This window comes from Melanaphis sacchari, unplaced genomic scaffold, assembly GCF_002803265.2.
Source record: "Melanaphis sacchari strain LSU unplaced genomic scaffold, SCAv2.0 Contig619_pilon_pilon, whole genome shotgun sequence".
NCBI classification, from domain to species: domain Eukaryota; kingdom Metazoa; phylum Arthropoda; class Insecta; order Hemiptera; family Aphididae; genus Melanaphis; species Melanaphis sacchari.
This window is the reverse complement of record NW_020271436.1, coordinates 4236-23035: the sequence shown is the minus strand read 5'-3', so window position 1 is coordinate 23035 and position 18800 is coordinate 4236. Positions and strand designations below refer to the sequence as shown.

The following is an 18800-nucleotide window of genomic DNA, read 5'->3' as shown; positions in this document are numbered from 1 at the left end:
ACTTTCTTATAATTAGTAAACTTTAAATAGAATATATAAATTGCAGTCCTCTCCTGCTTGGTAAAAAAAAAAAAAAACAAATTATAACATTTATAGCTCTTAGGTAGATAAGTCTTTTCATCAAATTTAACTATTAATAATAACAAATACTAGTTAACACTTTGGTATAGTTTAATATACAAATATCAGGAACTTAATTATTCATTTCAGTCTTTCTTATATGCCGATTACATATATCACAAATGTAGCCTTCTGGTGAATCTGCATCGCTGCAATCAGCGTGTACCCAAAACCCACAACTAGTGCACCGATACCAAACTTCATTTTTACCATACTCTTCACAAATTAAACATACTTCACTGCCATCATTGATGTTGTCATCATCATCATCATCGCATATCTCCATTATATCAACACTTTCATCATCACTTGATTCATCAAAAAGTCTTTTTGCAGTGATTTTTTTGTTTTTAGCTATAAAAACACAAACCAAATTAATTACATATTTTTTTGTAGTTGGTAAAATATACCTGTCCATCTTAATAATTTAAATATATACTGATTCTACTTACATTTGTGTTTTAAATCATTTACAAATTCATCAATAAGGTTTCGTTTTGTGATTTTATCTTTTTTTGGACCTAAAAAAATACAAAAATAAAATGTAAACAATATTTTATTCTTACTACCAAACTATATTTACATACATTTAGGTTTAGAATTTCCTATTTTTTGAAGTTTTGCTTCTGCTTTTGTTAACTTTTCTTTTCTTTTTTTTTCTCTTTCTTGCAGTTTAACTTTCATGGGAGTACCTGTTATCAAAGTGGAGTGCTGTTTAGCAGCTACCCTTCTCACCATTTTTATTGGCATTTTTTTAGGAATTGGTGTTAATTCTTCAATACTAACCAGGCTTTGAGATATTTGAGGTGAAACAAGAGAATCACAAGCATTTTTAGAAGATTGAGGAGTTGAGTTTGAAGTATTAGGGGTTTTAATTACATTAATTGGATCATTACAATTTAAAGTGGCAGCAGCAAAATAATCTTCATCGGTGAAAATATTAGGATTCATTGGCACAATGCCCGTTGAAGCAAACCCTGAAATCCCTTTCTGTATTGTAGCTACACAAGAATAAGCTTTATTAAATAACTCTGCTAAGTCATATGGTGTTATTTTTACTAGACAATGTGATTTAATATATAAGTCACACTCTCTTTTAAATGCAGCTTTTAGTGGACCAAAAAAACTAACATCTAATGGCTGTAGTCTATGGGAAGTATGCGGTGGTAATGATAACATAACAATATGTTTTGATCTGCAAAATTCATAGGCTGCCATGGAAATATGACTGTTGTGGTTATCTAATATTAATAAAACAGGATATTCTTGAGATGGTTTTGCATGATAATTGAAATGTTTGAGCCATTCAAGAAAAACTTCTTCATTTGTCCAACCATTTTTTGTGCATTGATATAATGCTCCAGGAGGACCATTTTTAGTTAACTGATTGCTCATCCTTTTCCTAGGAAAAATGAAAGTTGGTGGAATAAATGTTCCAGATGAACTCATTGCACAGATTACTGTTACATTCTTTCCCCTTTCCCAACTAGTAATAGAGCCCACTCTTTTCTGACCTTTTGGAGCAATAATTTTGCCTGGATCCTGTACTGTACTAATCCCTGTCTCGTCCATATTATAAATATTAGCTGGAGTAAATTTATATTTTTCCATTACTTTTTCAAGATTTTGAAAGAATAGTGTTACCTCTGTTTTGTTAAATGCAGTAATTCGACTCATGCTGGTGGCTTCAGGTTTTCTAACAGTTACAGAAGGATTCCTTCTAATAAAATTTCGAAACCAATCAACACCAGCAAGCTTATGATGATGATTAAATTTGTTTTTAATATTATTTTTAACAGCGAATGTATAGGCAGCTGCTCTTAGTTGTAAAGGGGTCAAACCATAAAAAAGATTAGCTAGTTTAATTACATGATCAGCAATTTCTTGTTCATTTGATAATGAAAACACTGACAAACAACCTAATCTTGGTGGTTGATAATTACTGTGAATTATTCTTTCTTGGAGAGTACTGTATGGTATATTGAATTTTTTAGCAGCCTTACGCAAACTCATCTCTTTATTATGAACAACATTTATGGCTTGTACTAAGTCTTCGGTATTCCAACTAGCTTTAGTTGTTTTTTCGAACGTATGTTCGTGGCATCTAAAATAAATTATTAACCTATTAAAATTATAATATTTAATATAATTTATTTGAGACGGGGTAATGACAGTCAGACAAAATTTGACCGCAGTTACCCCATCACATTTGGCCGGTAATACCCCTTTCATAGTTACTTTTAAATACATGCATTTACTTAAAAAACCATACTATTTAGGTGAATCATGATCACATAATTGCAATCTTCATAATATTTAGAGATAAATACAACCATTAATGTAGAAAAAAAAATTAAAACTCTTACCTTTAGATGATTTTCGATTTTGAAAAATATTAGATCAAAAGTGATAATAAAATTGATAACAAATTTTTGGCGGGAAAAATTGTGTTTATCATTTTGAGACATCTGGTATTAGATTTTGATAACAACACTTATCAAATAACGTTAAAATATAAATTTTAGCTATCATATTTCATGAGATATGTCATTGACCGGTATTACCCACTGGCCGCCATTCCCCCACGTTCCCCTAATAATAACTTGTTACAAAATACTATTATACAAACAACTTTTGATATATATTATGATATTATGATATATTATAGTACCATATTATTTTTCGTTTTATTTTTCTGCGAACGTCTGAATCGTGAACACGTGCGTCGGTTATCGAAAGAAACCAAATGGTGAGTATCTATAATAGTATTATTTTGTAATTATTGTAATAATCGATATAATCATAGGCTAGCACAGATTTAAATTTCCTGTCGAATTTAGAAAAAAAAGTATGTTCCAATAGTTTAGCAATTTTTGCAATTTTTTGCAATTTTTTATATTTTACGTTATTAAATGTACCATTCAATATTTCCTAACTAATTTTTTGAGTATAGTAAAATGTGGTTTGGCGTTTTTAAAGCTACATTTATACGACTTAACTACAAAACTCACAAATTTAGAAGAATCAAACAGCCAATTACTCAATAGTTTAAATACATTTAGTGAAATTGAAAATATATTAATAAATATTCCCGGACCTCATGGAAAAATAATAAAAGATAAATTAACTTATATATAAGACAAAAATGATGGATTTAAAACAATTAAAACTTATTCTGAGGTGATGGCAGGTAATTTAAATGTTAATTTAGATACAAATATTATAATACCATATTTTTTGAATTGTTTTAAATATGCGCCAATAATCACAGGTCTACAAAAAAAATATTTTCAAAAGCTGTCCTGTTTCTAATCACTGGTTTTATTTAAAATATGTACACCAAATTTAAATATATTAACTATTTGGTCATACCACGTCACAGTTTTTTACAATTTACGAATGAAATATAGCATATTAACAAAAAAAATTTTAATTAAAAATAATAAAGATTACCTATTTACATAACTATTTTAAACAACTAATACTATTTTTACATTAATATTACTTCGTATTTGAAGAATATCTTTGCCTCTTTGAAAAAAAACTTCGTTTGGTCGATTTTCTTTTATATACATGGTGAGTTTCACGTTGCAACATCCAACAATAGTCAGCCATCATGGTAACACTCCAACGCCCTTGGTAGCGTCTCTCCATTTCTTTTATATCCTGGTGAAATCTTTCACCTTGTTCCTCGCTAACGTCTCCCAAATTTTCCGGGAATTTGTCCAAATGTGAATATAGAAAATGCATTTTGATACTCATGTTACAGCCCAAGATACGATAGTTTTCTAACATAGAATTTACTATGGTTTCGTAATTTTCACTTTTAATATTTCCAAAAAAATTGTTAATTACTTCCTTAAATGATATCCAAGCATTTTTTTCAATAGTTGTCATTGAATTTAAAAATGCATTGTCTTTGCATAATTTTCTTATTTGTGGGCCTACAAAAATACCCTCTTTGAGCTTAGCTTCGGAAAGTTGTGGAAATTTTTTGCATAAATATTGAAAACAATTTTTATTTTTATCTAATGCTTTTACAAATTGTTTCATTAGACCCAGTTTTATGTGTAACGGTGGTAATAAAATATTTTTGGGATCGACTAAATTACTTCGTAATATATTTTTATCTCCTACAATAAGATTATTTCTTAAAGGCCACTGTCTTTGAGTCCAATGTTTGTCACGCGCTCGACTATCCCACTCACAAATGTAACACGGAAATTTTGTATACCCATGTTGTTGACCAAGTAACATGCATATTATTTTTAAATCTCCACAAATCGACCATTTGTGTTCTAAATATTTTATTTTTTCGAGAAAAAACTTTAGGTTATCATAAGTTTCTTTAAGATATATTGAATGGGCTACTGGCACAGATGCTAAAAAATTGCCATTATGTAGTAAAACTCCTTTTAAACTTCGTTAGCTTGAATCAATAAACAGTCGCCATTCATTTTTATTATATTCAATATTTCCTAATTTATTAATCAACTTGGGAATATCGTTACAATATACTAATGATTCCTCTTGAGTAAAATATTGAACATACTCATGTTCACGATTTCTATAAAAAGATGACAACGTGCCTGGTGCTAATAAGTTTTTATTACGAAGTCTCGAAGCTAAAAGTTCTGAAGCATCTTTTGGAAGATCCAAATCCCTTATAAGGTCATTTAATTCACTCTGTGTGAAAAGTTGAGGTGTATTACAAGATTCTTCAAAATAATCAGAATTATTCGAATCAATATCACTGGATTCAGATGTTAAAATAGTATCAAGATTGACTGGAGGTAAAGGTATGGGTATAGTAGATCCATGGGGCATGGGTCTTATAGCAGATCGAATGTCATCAGGATAGATAATATTTTTCTTATTTTTTATATTAAACCCTTGTACATTACATGAACAAAAATAACAATCATCACCATGATTTTTAGGTTCACGCCAAACCATTGGTATTCCGAAACGTAAAGCTTTTTTCTTACCTTTAGTCCAATTTCTAAGGTCTTCGACGCATATTTTACAAACTTTATGAGGTGCCCATGATTTATCCTGGTCTCCAATTTTTATTCCAAAATATGCATAATATGCATTTTTCACGAAAGGATTGATGTTTTGAATTTGTTTCTTCACCATAAACTCACCACAAATAAAACAAAAAATGTCTGGACTATTAACGCAGCGTCTTTTTTCCATGTTTATAATATATTTTATTATATTATATTTAATAAAATATTTCTAATAGAACACTGACAATAATATATAATTACTATTGAAACTGTGACACTAAATAATAAAAATAAAGTTATAATAGGTAAACACATTTACCTCCGAGCTTATGTTATCAGTTTTTTCCTAATTGACGATCCCATATAGTCGAATATACAGATAAACCTATAGTACCTAATATAAAAACCACTATATCTTTATTCATTATGATAAAATGTATGGATTAAGATATGGTTGTCCATTGTAACTATGTATTAATATCGTAACGATAACATATAATAAAGAATTAACTGTTCGTAGGCTATTTGTGCATAATGTTAATTGGTAATAACGGGATAACTTTAGAACTTTACGTGATAGACAAAAAATTGTAATATTTTTGAAATCAGTGTCAAAAAATACATATAAATCAGTTATTAAATTTTAAACAGTAAAATCTTTGTAGACCTGTGTAACCAGTGTGGATGTTGAAAGATCATTTTCTTTTTATAAATATATCTTAAGTAACCGACGATATAATATTAAGGATCGTAATTTAGAGATGTACATAATTATAAATTTTAATTCAGAAAAATAATATATTTTAATTATTAAATACTTTAAGATACTTTAAATACTTTCTAAGAAAATAAATAATAATTATTCATTTTGTAATATTTTAAGAATACAATTTTACAAATTGCATTGCAATTTGTACTTTTCTTGAAGCAATTAGATGATTTTATTATGCAATTATTGTATTTTTTTTCATTGAAATTTTTACATATTTTTAGTGCAACTGAATCCGGTCTTTAATTATAATATTATAATATTTATTTAGATACAATAACATGTTTAATTAAATTTCATAATTTCAGTTTATCATTTATTAAATATTTTTTCGAATATTAAATATCAATAAGACCCCACAATATAAGAATAAATGGAATTATTAATGTCATAAAATTAAAAATATATTCAAGGTCAATTATTTTATGCACTACATTTTGTGTTGTCATGTTTGCATAGGATCTAAAAAATCGATTATTAAAAATGATGCAAAATTGTGCACTTAAAATAACTTAAAATAACACTTTCAATAAATAATAAGATAATAAAGATATGATATATGTAGCGTAGACGACAATTGACTATTTAAAAAAAAAGTTAAGTATAGCAATTTTCAGTTCATCGTGAACCACCATTTATATATATGATATATAATATATTGTTAACAGATATTACAATGAGCACTACTAAATGTCCCGTGTGCCTATATGATGTTATTAGGGGAAGTAAAAATGTCTGTGAAGTTAAAGAAAAGGGTATACTAGGCCTTGTTAAAGCAAGTAAAAACGGAAAGACGATAAGCTTGAAAGTTTCCGTGGTTTGACATCCTTTTTAATTCACATAAGCTGTCGTAAAAATTACACCAGGTCTGACACAGTAAAAAAATTTGTTAGGGAGGCATCCACATACAAGGAAGAGACAGGACCATCTCAGCTCCGGTCTTCAGTTCCTAAATTCAATTTTAAGAACAATTGTTTGTTCTGTGGACATTGTGCAAAGGAAGAAATCAAAAAGCCGTTGGAAAAAAGGAGAATTGTGCATTCAGTTGAGACTTTAACTGTTCAAAATCGAATCAGGGAGGTGTGTTCTATGAGGCAGGATACTTTAGGTGACGAAGTTCTTGGTCGCTTATTCTCGATTAACGATCTTGTTACTGAGGAAGCAGTATACCACAAAGACTGCTATATTAATTTTTGAAGCCCACGAGCATACAAACACCAAAAACTGAGATCCCAAGAGACAGCCATGTTTCAAAGGCTATGGAAGAGATTTGCATCTACTTGGAGGGAAGCAGTGATTGTCAGTTTTCTAAAGATGAAATAATGGGTATAATATCAGAGACCAAACCCCAGTGGCGGACGATCAAGGCTGAGTTGGAGAGGATATATGGAGATCGGATACTAATCACTCCAGGTGCCAACAGATTTAGTGTGCCAGTGGTATGTTTTAGAGATAGTGGAAACAAAATTATCAATGAAGCGTGGTATGGAAACAAGGCCAAAAATGAAGAAGAAGAGAGGTTGAGAATTGTTGATAAAGCTGTGGAAATTTTGCGGCAAGATATTCAGAGTCAAGTGTACAGCACAGACACGTACCCTCCTAGAGACGACTTTTTGAAAAATCCAGGTGCAATGCCGCAATCCCTGACTTTTTTTCCTTGAAGGTCTTCTATTGTCGAAGACAAAGAGAAAAGAAGAAACAAGGAGAAAATGTGCTGCACTGGGAAATGCCATTATTGGGATTGTCAGACCTAGAACCTTTGTATCACCACTATTATGCAGTCTGTCATTGCTTATATACAGAAAGTATGCTTCAAGACATTTAATCGATCTACTTGCAAATTTGGGCTTTTGTGCATCGTGTCACGAAGCACAAAAGTTAGAAATGTCAGCTATATACAGTGTAAAACCTGGTTTTATTTTAAAGAAAGCTCGAAAACGGTTGCGAATATGAAAAAAACATATAATATAAAAGTTTTAGATAATTTTATGAGCTTTATTTTGTTATTGAAAAAAATTTCCCTCCGATGCACCGTTTTCGAGTTATAAGCAAAAAACCCAAAATGCGTATCTTTACTCCCCCCTCCCCCTTCCGGCTCACCACCTAGGTGTCAGGACTTTTGGTATGTTAACACCCTAAGACCCCTGAACAAGTTTCCGAAGGAATCATTTAGTTACCTGCTCACGCATTCTACCCCTCCTTTTGGGTCATTCCTTGACTGGACTATTATTAGTTGTCTACTCATGTTAACACGATATATTGCTCTAAAACTTTAAAATTCGTTTGGATTTGTAGGGTGCATACTAGAGCACTGCATGGGCCGGGCTGGCCCAGCCCTGGCTTGAGCCCGGCCCGGCCCATTGGTACATTGGGCCGGGCCGGGCTGCATATTTATTTTAAGTGTACGGGCCTGAGTGGGCTTTGCTTTTTTAAATTAATCTAAGATGGACTTGGGTTTCGAAAATTAGAATAGTGTTGGGCTTTAATGGGTCGGGCATTTTATATCAGGGTACGGGCTGGGTTGGGTCTGTAAATTATTTTTAATTATTTTTAAATCTATTATTTGATGAATGCACTACAAACTAATAGCGATTATAATATAAGCGATTATATATAAACATTATAAAATATTATATACCCGATGGTTATTGGAAATAGTTTTCGTAATCGTAATATAAGGATATTTCTATAAATAATAATAAATTAATAATAACTATAAAGTATAAACGTATAGTTATTATACGTTATTATTATACCACTATTCACTATTAGCTATATGTCATATTATCATTATCGTTGTATGAAAATTCTTAAGAATAATAACAATTTTATTTTAAAATATTAATATAATAATAATAGTTTGTTTATTAACGTCATTACTCATTTGTCGTTTGACTATCGTACGACCACGACGTCGGACGTACATCAAATATTGAACGACTGCACTGCGGATTACGGAGTACGGACGTATGAACACGAACTAAGTAGGTAACAAGTAACTAATTTTTTTAATATAATTATTAATTAATTGGTATTTAACAGTGGCGGGCGTGTGGCGTGTGCTACTTTGTTATTAGTATTTATTTAGTATGAGGTTTCAGAATTTATTAAGTATTCACTATAGGCGTTGAACTTATGGCTTGACTGGCTTGTGACTGACGGCTGTAAATATTTTGCCATTTGCGTATTCAATAAACTATCTAATATATTTAGTTGTCATGATTTTGTTATTCTTATTAATAATCAATTCGTGTGATAATATTTAGCAGCGACATATTTTGTATTAATAAAAAAAAATTGCTAGTGCAACTGATTTTGGTCGTTGTTATTGCTTCATGCTTAACACGTTGGAGTGCCGCAGTCGACGGGACAATTTATATACGCATCTTTATGGCCTTATAATTTACTCGGTTATCAGAGCAATTCTTCTGTTTGTATACGTATACGTCGTTATTCAGTGAAATTTCTTTTTTCAACGGTGTATTCGGATTTTATTTTCGTTTATTTTTAGCAAAGTAATGGTTATTTTTCCCAGAAAACCGTCGATGACGGCGACCATGACAATTATTGTATACATAAATATATTATATATTTATATATTATTCTTATAATATACAGTTGTAAGCTTGTAAAGTTATAGTATAGTTATAGAATTCATATTGCCAAACTTGTTTTATTTTTATTATAATATATATTATTATGATTTATAAACGAAAATAATTCAAGGAATTTACACTATTTTATTATTATTTTGTTTACCGGCATACTATTCATTACTAGAGCATCAAATTATTATTTGTGCACGTCTATTTATTTCAAATACTAAATAATAATAATAAGAAGAATTAGGTATGTTGAAAAAAAACAACGGTAGGTAGTAGGTACTAGGTAATAGGTATTGCTCTGATGGCCGACGTCGACAGTCGACACATAGTCGCTATAGTCTTGAAAATAAAATTATTGGTTTATGATTTAGGTAATATGGAAGACATTATTGAATCCCCGGTAATTGCTGCAAGTATAGATAGAGAGGACAAAAAATTCATTGAAAAAAAAAATTAAAAGTAGAGAATGTTTCATAAGTGACGAATCTTCAAATGGAAAAAGTGACGTGTGGACAGTATTTAGTCATGTGTTGTATGCAAATACCGATAAAAGAACTGGTTATGTTAGCTGTAACAAATGTAAAATTTTACTAAGTAATTTACCTGGTACTGGTACATCCCACTTAAAACGGCACAAATGCGCAGTAGTAACAAAGGGAAATTCTAGTATGGATGAGTTTGTGACAAAAAAAATTAAAATAAAGATTCCTGAAAAAGTTTCACATGATGCAATCGATGAATGTGTCAAATGTTGTGCTTTAGACTTGAGGTCATTTTCAGCTATCAATGGTGATGGATTTAAGTCATTATGTCAATTTCTAGTAAATACAGGTGCGAAATATGGTGCAGTGGATGTAAATGACGTGCTACCTAACCCAACTACGGTATCGAAAAAATTGTATAAAGAGTGCAACAACACTAAGAAATGAACTTATGTCAAAGCTCATCTTATACATTGAACAAAAACGATGTTCTACTACTACGGATATGTGGACCGATAATTATAAAAAAATTGGTTATACTGCTGTAACTATACATTACATTGATGATAATTGGGTTCTTAATTCGAATATAGTATGCGTCAGACAGTTTCCTATTGATCAAAAAAAAAGCGGTGAAAATGTAAGAAGAAGTCTTAAAGATTTTTTCAGTGCTTGGCCACAATATGATGGTGATGATTGGTTATCAAATTTTGTATGGGTAACTGATAGAGGTTCAAATATAATCAAAGCCTTGGAACCAAATATACGATTAAATTGCTCTGCACACATTATTCATAATGTATTGCAATACACATTTAAAGGCATAGAAAACAACGATAGCAGTCAAACAGAGGAAGAAATCGATCTTGAACAAATATCTAACTTAATTACTGCAACCAAATCATTGGTAAGATATATGAAGAAGTCAGGTGAAAATAATTTACTATCAAAATCTCTTCTCCAGTCAGTAGAAACAAGATGGAATTCAAACTTAGCTATGTTACAATCTTTGTTTGATATGTATATGTGAGGTAATACAATTATATGGACAAGACAGTAGAAAAATGAGTGAAATAGACTATAACCTTCTTTCAAAATTAATTGATTTTTTAGTGCCATTCAAAAATGCATCAACCCAGCTTGAAGGAACTTCGTATCCAACAATTAATTTGGTTATGTTACACAAAGCAAAACTATTAAAGCATCTTTTGTCATATAAACATAATAGACGTGACGATAATATACAAATCATGTTTTCTCAATTAGCTTCTCGTTCTTTACATGCAGTTCAAGAAAAATTCAAACTCGATAAGTACCATGAAATAGCTCTATTCTTATGGCCTCCATATAAAAAATTAAAAATGGTAGACTCGCAAACTGAAAGAGACCGAATAATTGAAAATGTTAAAGTTCAACTTCATAACATTCAAGAACAAATGCCGAATAATCCACCAGAAAATACATCACAAACAGGAAATCTCAATTATTCAAACGAAGACATGTTCTCAGAGTGGGCAGATATTGATAAAGGATCAAGTACCAGAACCAGATATACATGTGAAGATGAATTATCCATGTACCAATTGGAACATTATGAACCGAATCAAAATGTATTGCAATGGTGGAAAGAACGACAAATAAAAATGCCTATGATGGTAAAATTGGCAATGAGGATATTTGCCATACCTGCTACAAGTGCCGGAAGTGAACGTGCCTTTAGTACTTCCGGACGAGTAATCGAAGAAAGGAGGACATGCTTAAAGGGGAATACAGTAGAGTCGATTTTGTTTTTAAATGATTATTATAAAAATAAATGTAAATACAATATTATATAAGTAATAAGTATAATAAATAATATATAAAAATGTACAAACTACAAATTATTATTATTCTATGACTTTTGTATACTGTATACAATATAATATACTATACATAAATACATTATACTATATATTTGTATTTACTAAATAATAAATGTTGAAAAGTTGAAAACTTTATAAATAATTGTTATATATAAGGGCCTTCACCGAGCCTGGTTGGGCTGGGCTTTCACTGGGCCGGACTGGGCTGGGAATCGTATTAGAATGGTTAGGGCTGGGTGGGCTTCATTATTTAATTTTAACTTTGGGAGGGCTTGGGTTTCATAAATTAAAATAGTAGAGGACTCTAATGGGCCGGGTTTTTCATATTAGATATGGACCGGGCTGGGCTTGAAAAAATAGGCCCATGCAGTGCTCTAGTGCATACTTCAGGTGATGGCCAAAAGATGGAAAAAAAAAATAATAATTATAGAAAAAAAAAATGAATCGATGAAAGACACTCTTTTATTTATATCATAATAATTATATATTTACGGGGACACGGTTAGGCATCGACTGCTTGACATCGCAAAAGAATAACTATCGGACGACCATCGTCGGGTCGTTCCGTATACATAAATATAAAAGTAATAATAATAATAATAATAATAATAATAAAGCGTACGTGTGTTTTGTCGGTCGGGCGATAAACCGAAGACGACCCAACAATCGCGCAGCTGTACAAAATATATATATATACAATATTATATTATATAAAATTAAATCATACAGTTCGACCATACTGACATTTTTGTTCGTCCCGAACAATTTCACTCAAAAAAAAATAAAAATAATTATGAATAATAGCCCTTTTGGTCTTTACAACATACATATAAAAAAAAAATATTAATTATACAATTACGCATAAATAATACATAGAATACGAATGATAATATTACATACAAAATAAGTGACAAATTTATATAATGAAAAAAATAAAATCAATTAATTTCTATTTCACCCATCTTTTAATACGGTCTGGTCCTACAATGTCTTCATACGGACGTCGTGTGACCTGAAAGCCTTCGATGTCGCTCACAACATATCTATCTCGATCTAATACTTTTTTAATAACATACGGTCCTCGAAATTTTGGGATTAATTTTTTATTATATCCGACGGTTACGTCTGTATTGGTGATCATTACATAGTCATTTTCAGTGGCGGCGCGTGAACAATTTCGTAGGGTAGACAACAAGACAACCAAAGATAATATGGTGTTATATAAAATTTATTTAAAAATTAGATCATCATAAAAAAAAGTAAATTACATAAAATAACTATATTTGAATATAATTTAAATTAATTCGCCGATTTTGTTTTGTTGCGAAAAAGAACCAAGACCTTTATTTAAAATAATATCAATAATATCTGACATATTAAGTTTTAAATGTATATCACTTCATTAAGAAAAAATGATAAACATTAAACGTGTGCCATTAACCACAATCGGAATGCAAATGTGCAATTAAATTACTAAAATATTACGTTGAGACATGTCTCGTCCATGCATATAATTTTGGTAATACCCCACTACGTCCCCGTTTACCATGTCATAAGCCCTCGTCATCAATAGTGAGACACAATTCAATATGTCTCGACCGATTTGACGGCGACAACGGAGCGATTACATAATTATTGATAAGATATAAATAAAATTATACTATATATATTTATTATTTAGTCATACTCGTTAGTCGTTACTCACACAGACATTGTAGAGACGAATCAGTGTAAATAACATTTTATTTATAAAATTATGAACAAATAAAATACTTATATAGTAGGTATAGTATCATATAATAAATAACTAATTTTTTTAATTAAATTGTTTTATATTTTTGGGATTTTTGGGTAGACTATGTCTCATTGTCTACCCTAACGCGCCGCCACTGGTCATTTTCCTTATACATGGTTGTCTCTTTATGTTTCGCATCATAATGTATCTTGTTCGCTTCCTGAGATTTTACAATGCGATTCGCTGCTTCCGTTCTCACATTCTCAATATCAACTACATCCTCAGACACTATATTACCCAACACTCTTCGTACTTCATCGTTAACTTCCCCTGTTTGATTTATTCCAAATAATAACATACTTGGACTTTGTCCGGTGGTCCTGTGTATCGTGTTATTAATGGGTTGTTCATGCTTTAAGATTATTTTCATATCAAAATCGAAATCCTCATTACATATCTCTCTATTTGACATATAATTGACGTTATATAATTCATTAAATACATTCTTCTATTCTAAATTTAATTTGGGATTCACATTTAACGTTGTATTATTGTTACTGTTATCGGCACAGTCGTCATAATCGATACACAATATTTCTTTAAAATTAACATCGGTTTTGTCCAATTTCCCTGTATCTAATTCTACTATATTTACAATATTATTTTTAAATTCAATTTTAAATCCTTTCACATTTAAAAAGTCTCTCCCCAAAATCGCATTCGCTTTCATAGTATAATTAGACACAACATAAAATTTTAAATGCATTTCAATATTATTAATGATTACGTTCGTTTCGAATACACCGCATATATCCAACTTCGCGCCGTTAATACCACAAAAATTATTTTTACTCACCATTTGCGTCGTATATAATATAGATGGAACTAACTCACTCTTGATTATACTGATTGGACTTCCTGTATCGACCACGGCATTGACATTGATGCAGCAATACTCTGATTCTTCCACTGGAATGTTGAATTGATATTGTACCTCATACGGCGGTGGATACTCATCGGGGGGAGGGGGCTCTGGTTTCGTACGATATCGATGCTTAACAAACCAGTTGACTTTCCTTTTTTTTGTCATCATTCTCTCGCATGAGTACTGGACAAGATCCTCGTTGGTGCGCTATCGATCCGCATTCGTAATACGCTCCCTTTTCGCGCTTAGGTTTTGAGCACTGCGGTGACAAATGAGTTTTTGCGCCACAATTGAAACATAAACGCGGCAATGATGCACTCTTTCTTTCTACGGTTACTTTTGTGTCCTCTTGCTTGACGGCCGGCCACGACATTGATTGGATGTGACGTTGCCGATTTTTGTGACGGGTTTTCTTTAGTACTTGATACTTGCCGTATTCGTACTGACCGGGACATGATCGTATTCTACCATAAAGCTTAATTAATCATCTTCGTCCACGTGGTTGCGACCCAGTAAATACATGCTCAACTCTTTCGAATATAAACCTTCTAATACCTGAATTTTACTTTCGTAAAATGACATACCAATTTGTCGACATAGAAATACCTTCGTTCATTCTATCCGTTTTATTGTTTCCTTTCTAATAAATTAATTACATTCGATGCATTCAGTTCATTCGATTGGTTCAATCTGTTAATACCGGAATTTGTATAACATCCAATCTTCTATCCCACTTCTGAAACTGTAGGGTGCATACTTCAGGTGATGGCCAAAAGATGGAAAAAAAAATAATAATGATAGAAAAAAAATAAATCGATGAAAGACACTCTTTTATTTATATCATAATAATTATATATTTACGGGGACACGGTTAGGCATCGACTGCTTGACATCGCAAAAGATAAACTATCGGACGACCGTCGTCGGGTCGTTCCGTATACATAAATATAAAAGTAATAATAATAATAATAATAAAGCGTACGCGTGTTTTGTCGGTCAGGCGCAGTGCCAGTGCTAGGCATTTGGCCGCCCTGTGCCAATTTATAAAAATGCCGCCCTATATACCTACATTTTTTTCGTGCAAAAAAAAAATTATTATTATTATTCACTCAAATTGAATAATAAACAGTTTCAAACAAACCATAGATGATTATATGTTGACTCAAAATTCAAATATAATATACGATATTTACCTATTATAATTATTACCAATTATTGCGTAAACGAGTTATTTTAATAGAACCAAAAAAAATATTAAAAATGAAAACCAAAGTCATCTATAGTCAATTTATTTTATTTAAAAGAAAACAAATAAGTTTTACATAATTTTAAATGAATTCTATTAATGAAACACTTTTCTTGCCTTGGCGTTTGAGAAATCCTTTATAATTTCTTCAATGTCTAACTCTCGACATAATTGGTGCTCGATAGCTATCATAGCCAGTCCACTAAGACGATCATTTGCCATTGTTGAGCGGAGGTATGTTTTTATTAGCTTGAGCTTAGAAAAGCTCCTTTCACCACTTGCAACAGTTACGGGTAAAGCTAAAAGTATACGTAGTGCAATTGATAAATTTGGTGCAAATGATCCAATATTAATTACAAACTTTAAAAGTTCAATCGGAGACAAGTTAGATTCAACCATTGGTATTATCACTCTGAGTTCATCTGCCATTTCAAGTCCGTTGATATCGGCTGAATCTCCATCCGTTAAAAAATAGTTGCAAATCTTTGCAGTGGTTTAATAGGTAATCGTATGTCATATATTTTAATTTATTTATGTCATATAGAAAAGAAAAATAATCGCTGTGTTCCTTAATCTGTTCAAATCTATCGTTTATACTATTAATGGCAATATCAAATATATTATTAAAGAAGTTAACTTTGAAATTAATTTTTGGATCAATAATAGGTTCATCCATGTTTTCGTAATCAAATTGTCTTTTAACACGACGTGCTTTGATTCTTCCAGCCGATTGCTCAAATACAGACACCACATCAATTTCTGATACCAGTCTTGAAGCTTCAATAACATATTTATCAAATGAATTATCACTATCAAGTCTTTGCTGTTTCAAATATGATAATAATGCTTCCAATATTTTTATAGCTGCACTAATATCAAAATTAATTTTTTGCATTAATTTGCTAACAGGATTAATTTGATTGAGTAAATCATACCAAATGATGATAGAACAAAGGAACTTAAATTGTTCAATATACTTACAAAGACATTCAGCTTCATGTCTAGTCATAGAATCCATATTTTTATCTTGCACAATTTCGAATAAAGCATTATATATTTCTCTAATTTGGTGGCGAAAAGGTTTAAGTGCTTCGATTCTACTTTCCCATCTTGTCTGGCTCAATGGTTTTACCGTTAAATTTGTAATATGTCTTAAAAGAATTTGCCAACGGTGTGTAGATGCCGAAAAAAAAAATGTAAATTTTTTGAATTATATCGAAAAACTCAATCGCCTCTTTGGATGACTTAACTGCATCATTTACAACAAGATTAAGCGAATGTGCACTGCAAGGAACGAAGAAAGCGCGAGGATTAATGTTGCGAATTCTTCGTTGTACACCAGAATGTTTGCCTTTCATATTTGTACCGTTATCATATCCCTGGCCTCTCATATTTTCAATTGGAATTCCCAAGTCCTTCAATTGTTGTATAATAATATCAGAAAGGCCCATTCCAGTATTACTTTCTGCGGGAATAAAACCGAGAAAATGTTCACAAATTGCAACATTTGACTCTTTTTTAGATGATTCAACAAATACAAAACGAATAATAATGGTCATTTGTTCAACGTGGCTTAAATCAGGAGTACAGTCTAAAATTATGCTATAATATTTCGATTCCTTAACCATATTTAGTATGCGTGTCTTAATAGCACCGGATATTAAGCTTATGATTTCGTTTTGTATGTCTTTTCCTAAATAATGAGTTTTATTTTTACTATTCATTGTTCGTCTAACATGTTCAGACATTACAGGATCATATATCGCCATGAGCTCTATAATTTTTAAAAAATTGCCGTTGTTTTGTTTATAAAGTTGATCTGATGAACCACGAAATGCTAAATTTTGCTGACCTAAAAGCTGTATTACTGACACAATTCTCTGTAAAACCGCATTCCAGTATTTTTTTTCTGATTCAAGTATACGTTGATTAGAGTCATCAATCGTTTTTTTAGATTTTAGTCTTGAAGAAAATTCTATCCAAGTTTGGTGTGATCTAAGATGGGAATTTGAGGTCTCGTGTTCTTTTAAAATAGTAGAAACGTGTCGCCAGTCATTAGATCCATCTGTTCCTAGTTTAGTTTTTGAAGTTGAAAACAGTTTACAGTAATAGCAGAAAATAACATTCTTGGACAAGGAATAGACAAGCCATGTTCTAGGAACATTTTCTCCGTTACTTAGGCAACGTTGATAATTAAAAAACTGTAAATCTACGATTGTTGTCATCCAAAGGAAATCCGAAAGAATCGTCAATGGGAGAAGGAGGGCCTTTTTCAACGATTATTGTTTTTAACTTGTCGCTTAAAAAACTTGGCCAAGTTGCAGGATCAGTGCCTAAAATTAACGTTAATTCTTTAGATTCAGATGAAATTAAATGGTTCGAAGAATCTTTTAAAGAGACTAACGTATTAGTCAAGTCAATATCGGTTTTTAACGGATTTTCATCAACATTGTCAGAAGTAACTGTTGATGCAGATGTATTTTCATTATGATTACTAATTACATTATTACTCGCAGATTCATGAACAATAGCTTGTTGGAAAAATTTTTTTAATGATCCTGCTTGTTTTTTTATGTTTGCTTCCTTTTCAGCTTTCCTTTTTCTATATTCATCCCCCGAAAGACGATGCCTGCCATCTGACATATTTATCAAATCTGATTAAGCTAAAAATGGATAATTTTTGTTTTATTTTTAAATTAAAATATGACAAATTATATTATTTATAATAATTATGAAATAAGGCATTTAAAATATATAATATACAATAAATATGAATGATTTTTTTTTATAAAACTTGAAAAATTAATTTCGTCCTTTGCTATTTTCATTTATATTATAAATATAACAACGAGTAATAATAATACACCAATACACAATAGTCGTAAAATAAATACAGTGAAATTATACAGACACTTTTCTAATACATTTTTATGTGTCCAAGTTCATCCTCATTTTATATTTGTTCGTATTTAGAAATATTACAAAATATAAGTCCCCAACACCTCAGCCCTAATTATAATAAATGTTTAATATAATAATTATTG

The 18800-nt window shown here is 30.9% G+C and overlaps 2 protein-coding genes and 1 pseudogene across 2 annotated transcripts; 1 reads left to right on the top strand and 2 right to left on the bottom strand.

Annotated features, from left to right (window-relative positions):
- The first annotated feature begins 11052 nt into the window (after nucleotides 1-11052).
- On the top strand, nucleotides 11053-13588 carry LOC112600138. Its single transcript, XM_025347299.1, has 2 exons — nucleotides 11053-11721; nucleotides 13532-13588. The coding sequence occupies exons 1-2, from the start codon at nucleotides 11053-11055 to the stop codon at nucleotides 13586-13588; spliced, it is 726 nt and encodes a 241-aa protein (XP_025203084.1).
- A 2264-nt stretch (nucleotides 13589-15852) lies between these two features.
- Nucleotides 15853-16774, bottom strand: LOC112600137. Its single transcript, XM_025347298.1, has 3 exons — nucleotides 16664-16774; nucleotides 16394-16579; nucleotides 15853-16239 (listed from the first exon to the last, which is right to left on the bottom strand). Exons 1-3 carry the CDS (start codon nucleotides 16772-16774, stop codon nucleotides 15853-15855), a joined length of 684 nt encoding a protein of 227 aa, XP_025203083.1.
- A 79-nt stretch (nucleotides 16775-16853) lies between these two features.
- Nucleotides 16854-18399, bottom strand: LOC112600136 (annotated as a pseudogene).
- Nucleotides 18400-18800: the final 401 nt, after the last annotated feature.

Bases quoted from the DNA above. Each gene is read 5' to 3' on its own strand.
- LOC112600138 (XM_025347299.1), top strand. From the start codon at position 11,053: ATGAGTGAAATAGACTATAACCTTCTTTCAAAATTAATTGATTTTTTA. The intron at 11,722-13,531 runs GTAATCGAAGAA...TTTATTATTTAG, and splicing joins CCTTTAGTACTTCCGGACGA to TCATACTCGTTAGTCGTTAC.
- LOC112600137 (XM_025347298.1), bottom strand. From the start codon at position 16,774: ATGGATTCTATGACTAGACATGAAGCTGAATGTCTTTGTAAGTATATT. The intron at 16,580-16,663 runs GTTAGCAAATTA...TATTTGAAACAG, and splicing joins TACTCAATCAAATTAATCCT to CAAAGACTTGATAGTGATAA. The intron at 16,240-16,393 runs GTTAACTTCTTT...ACCACTGCAAAG, and splicing joins ATCCAAAAATTAATTTCAAA to ATTTGCAACTATTTTTTAAC.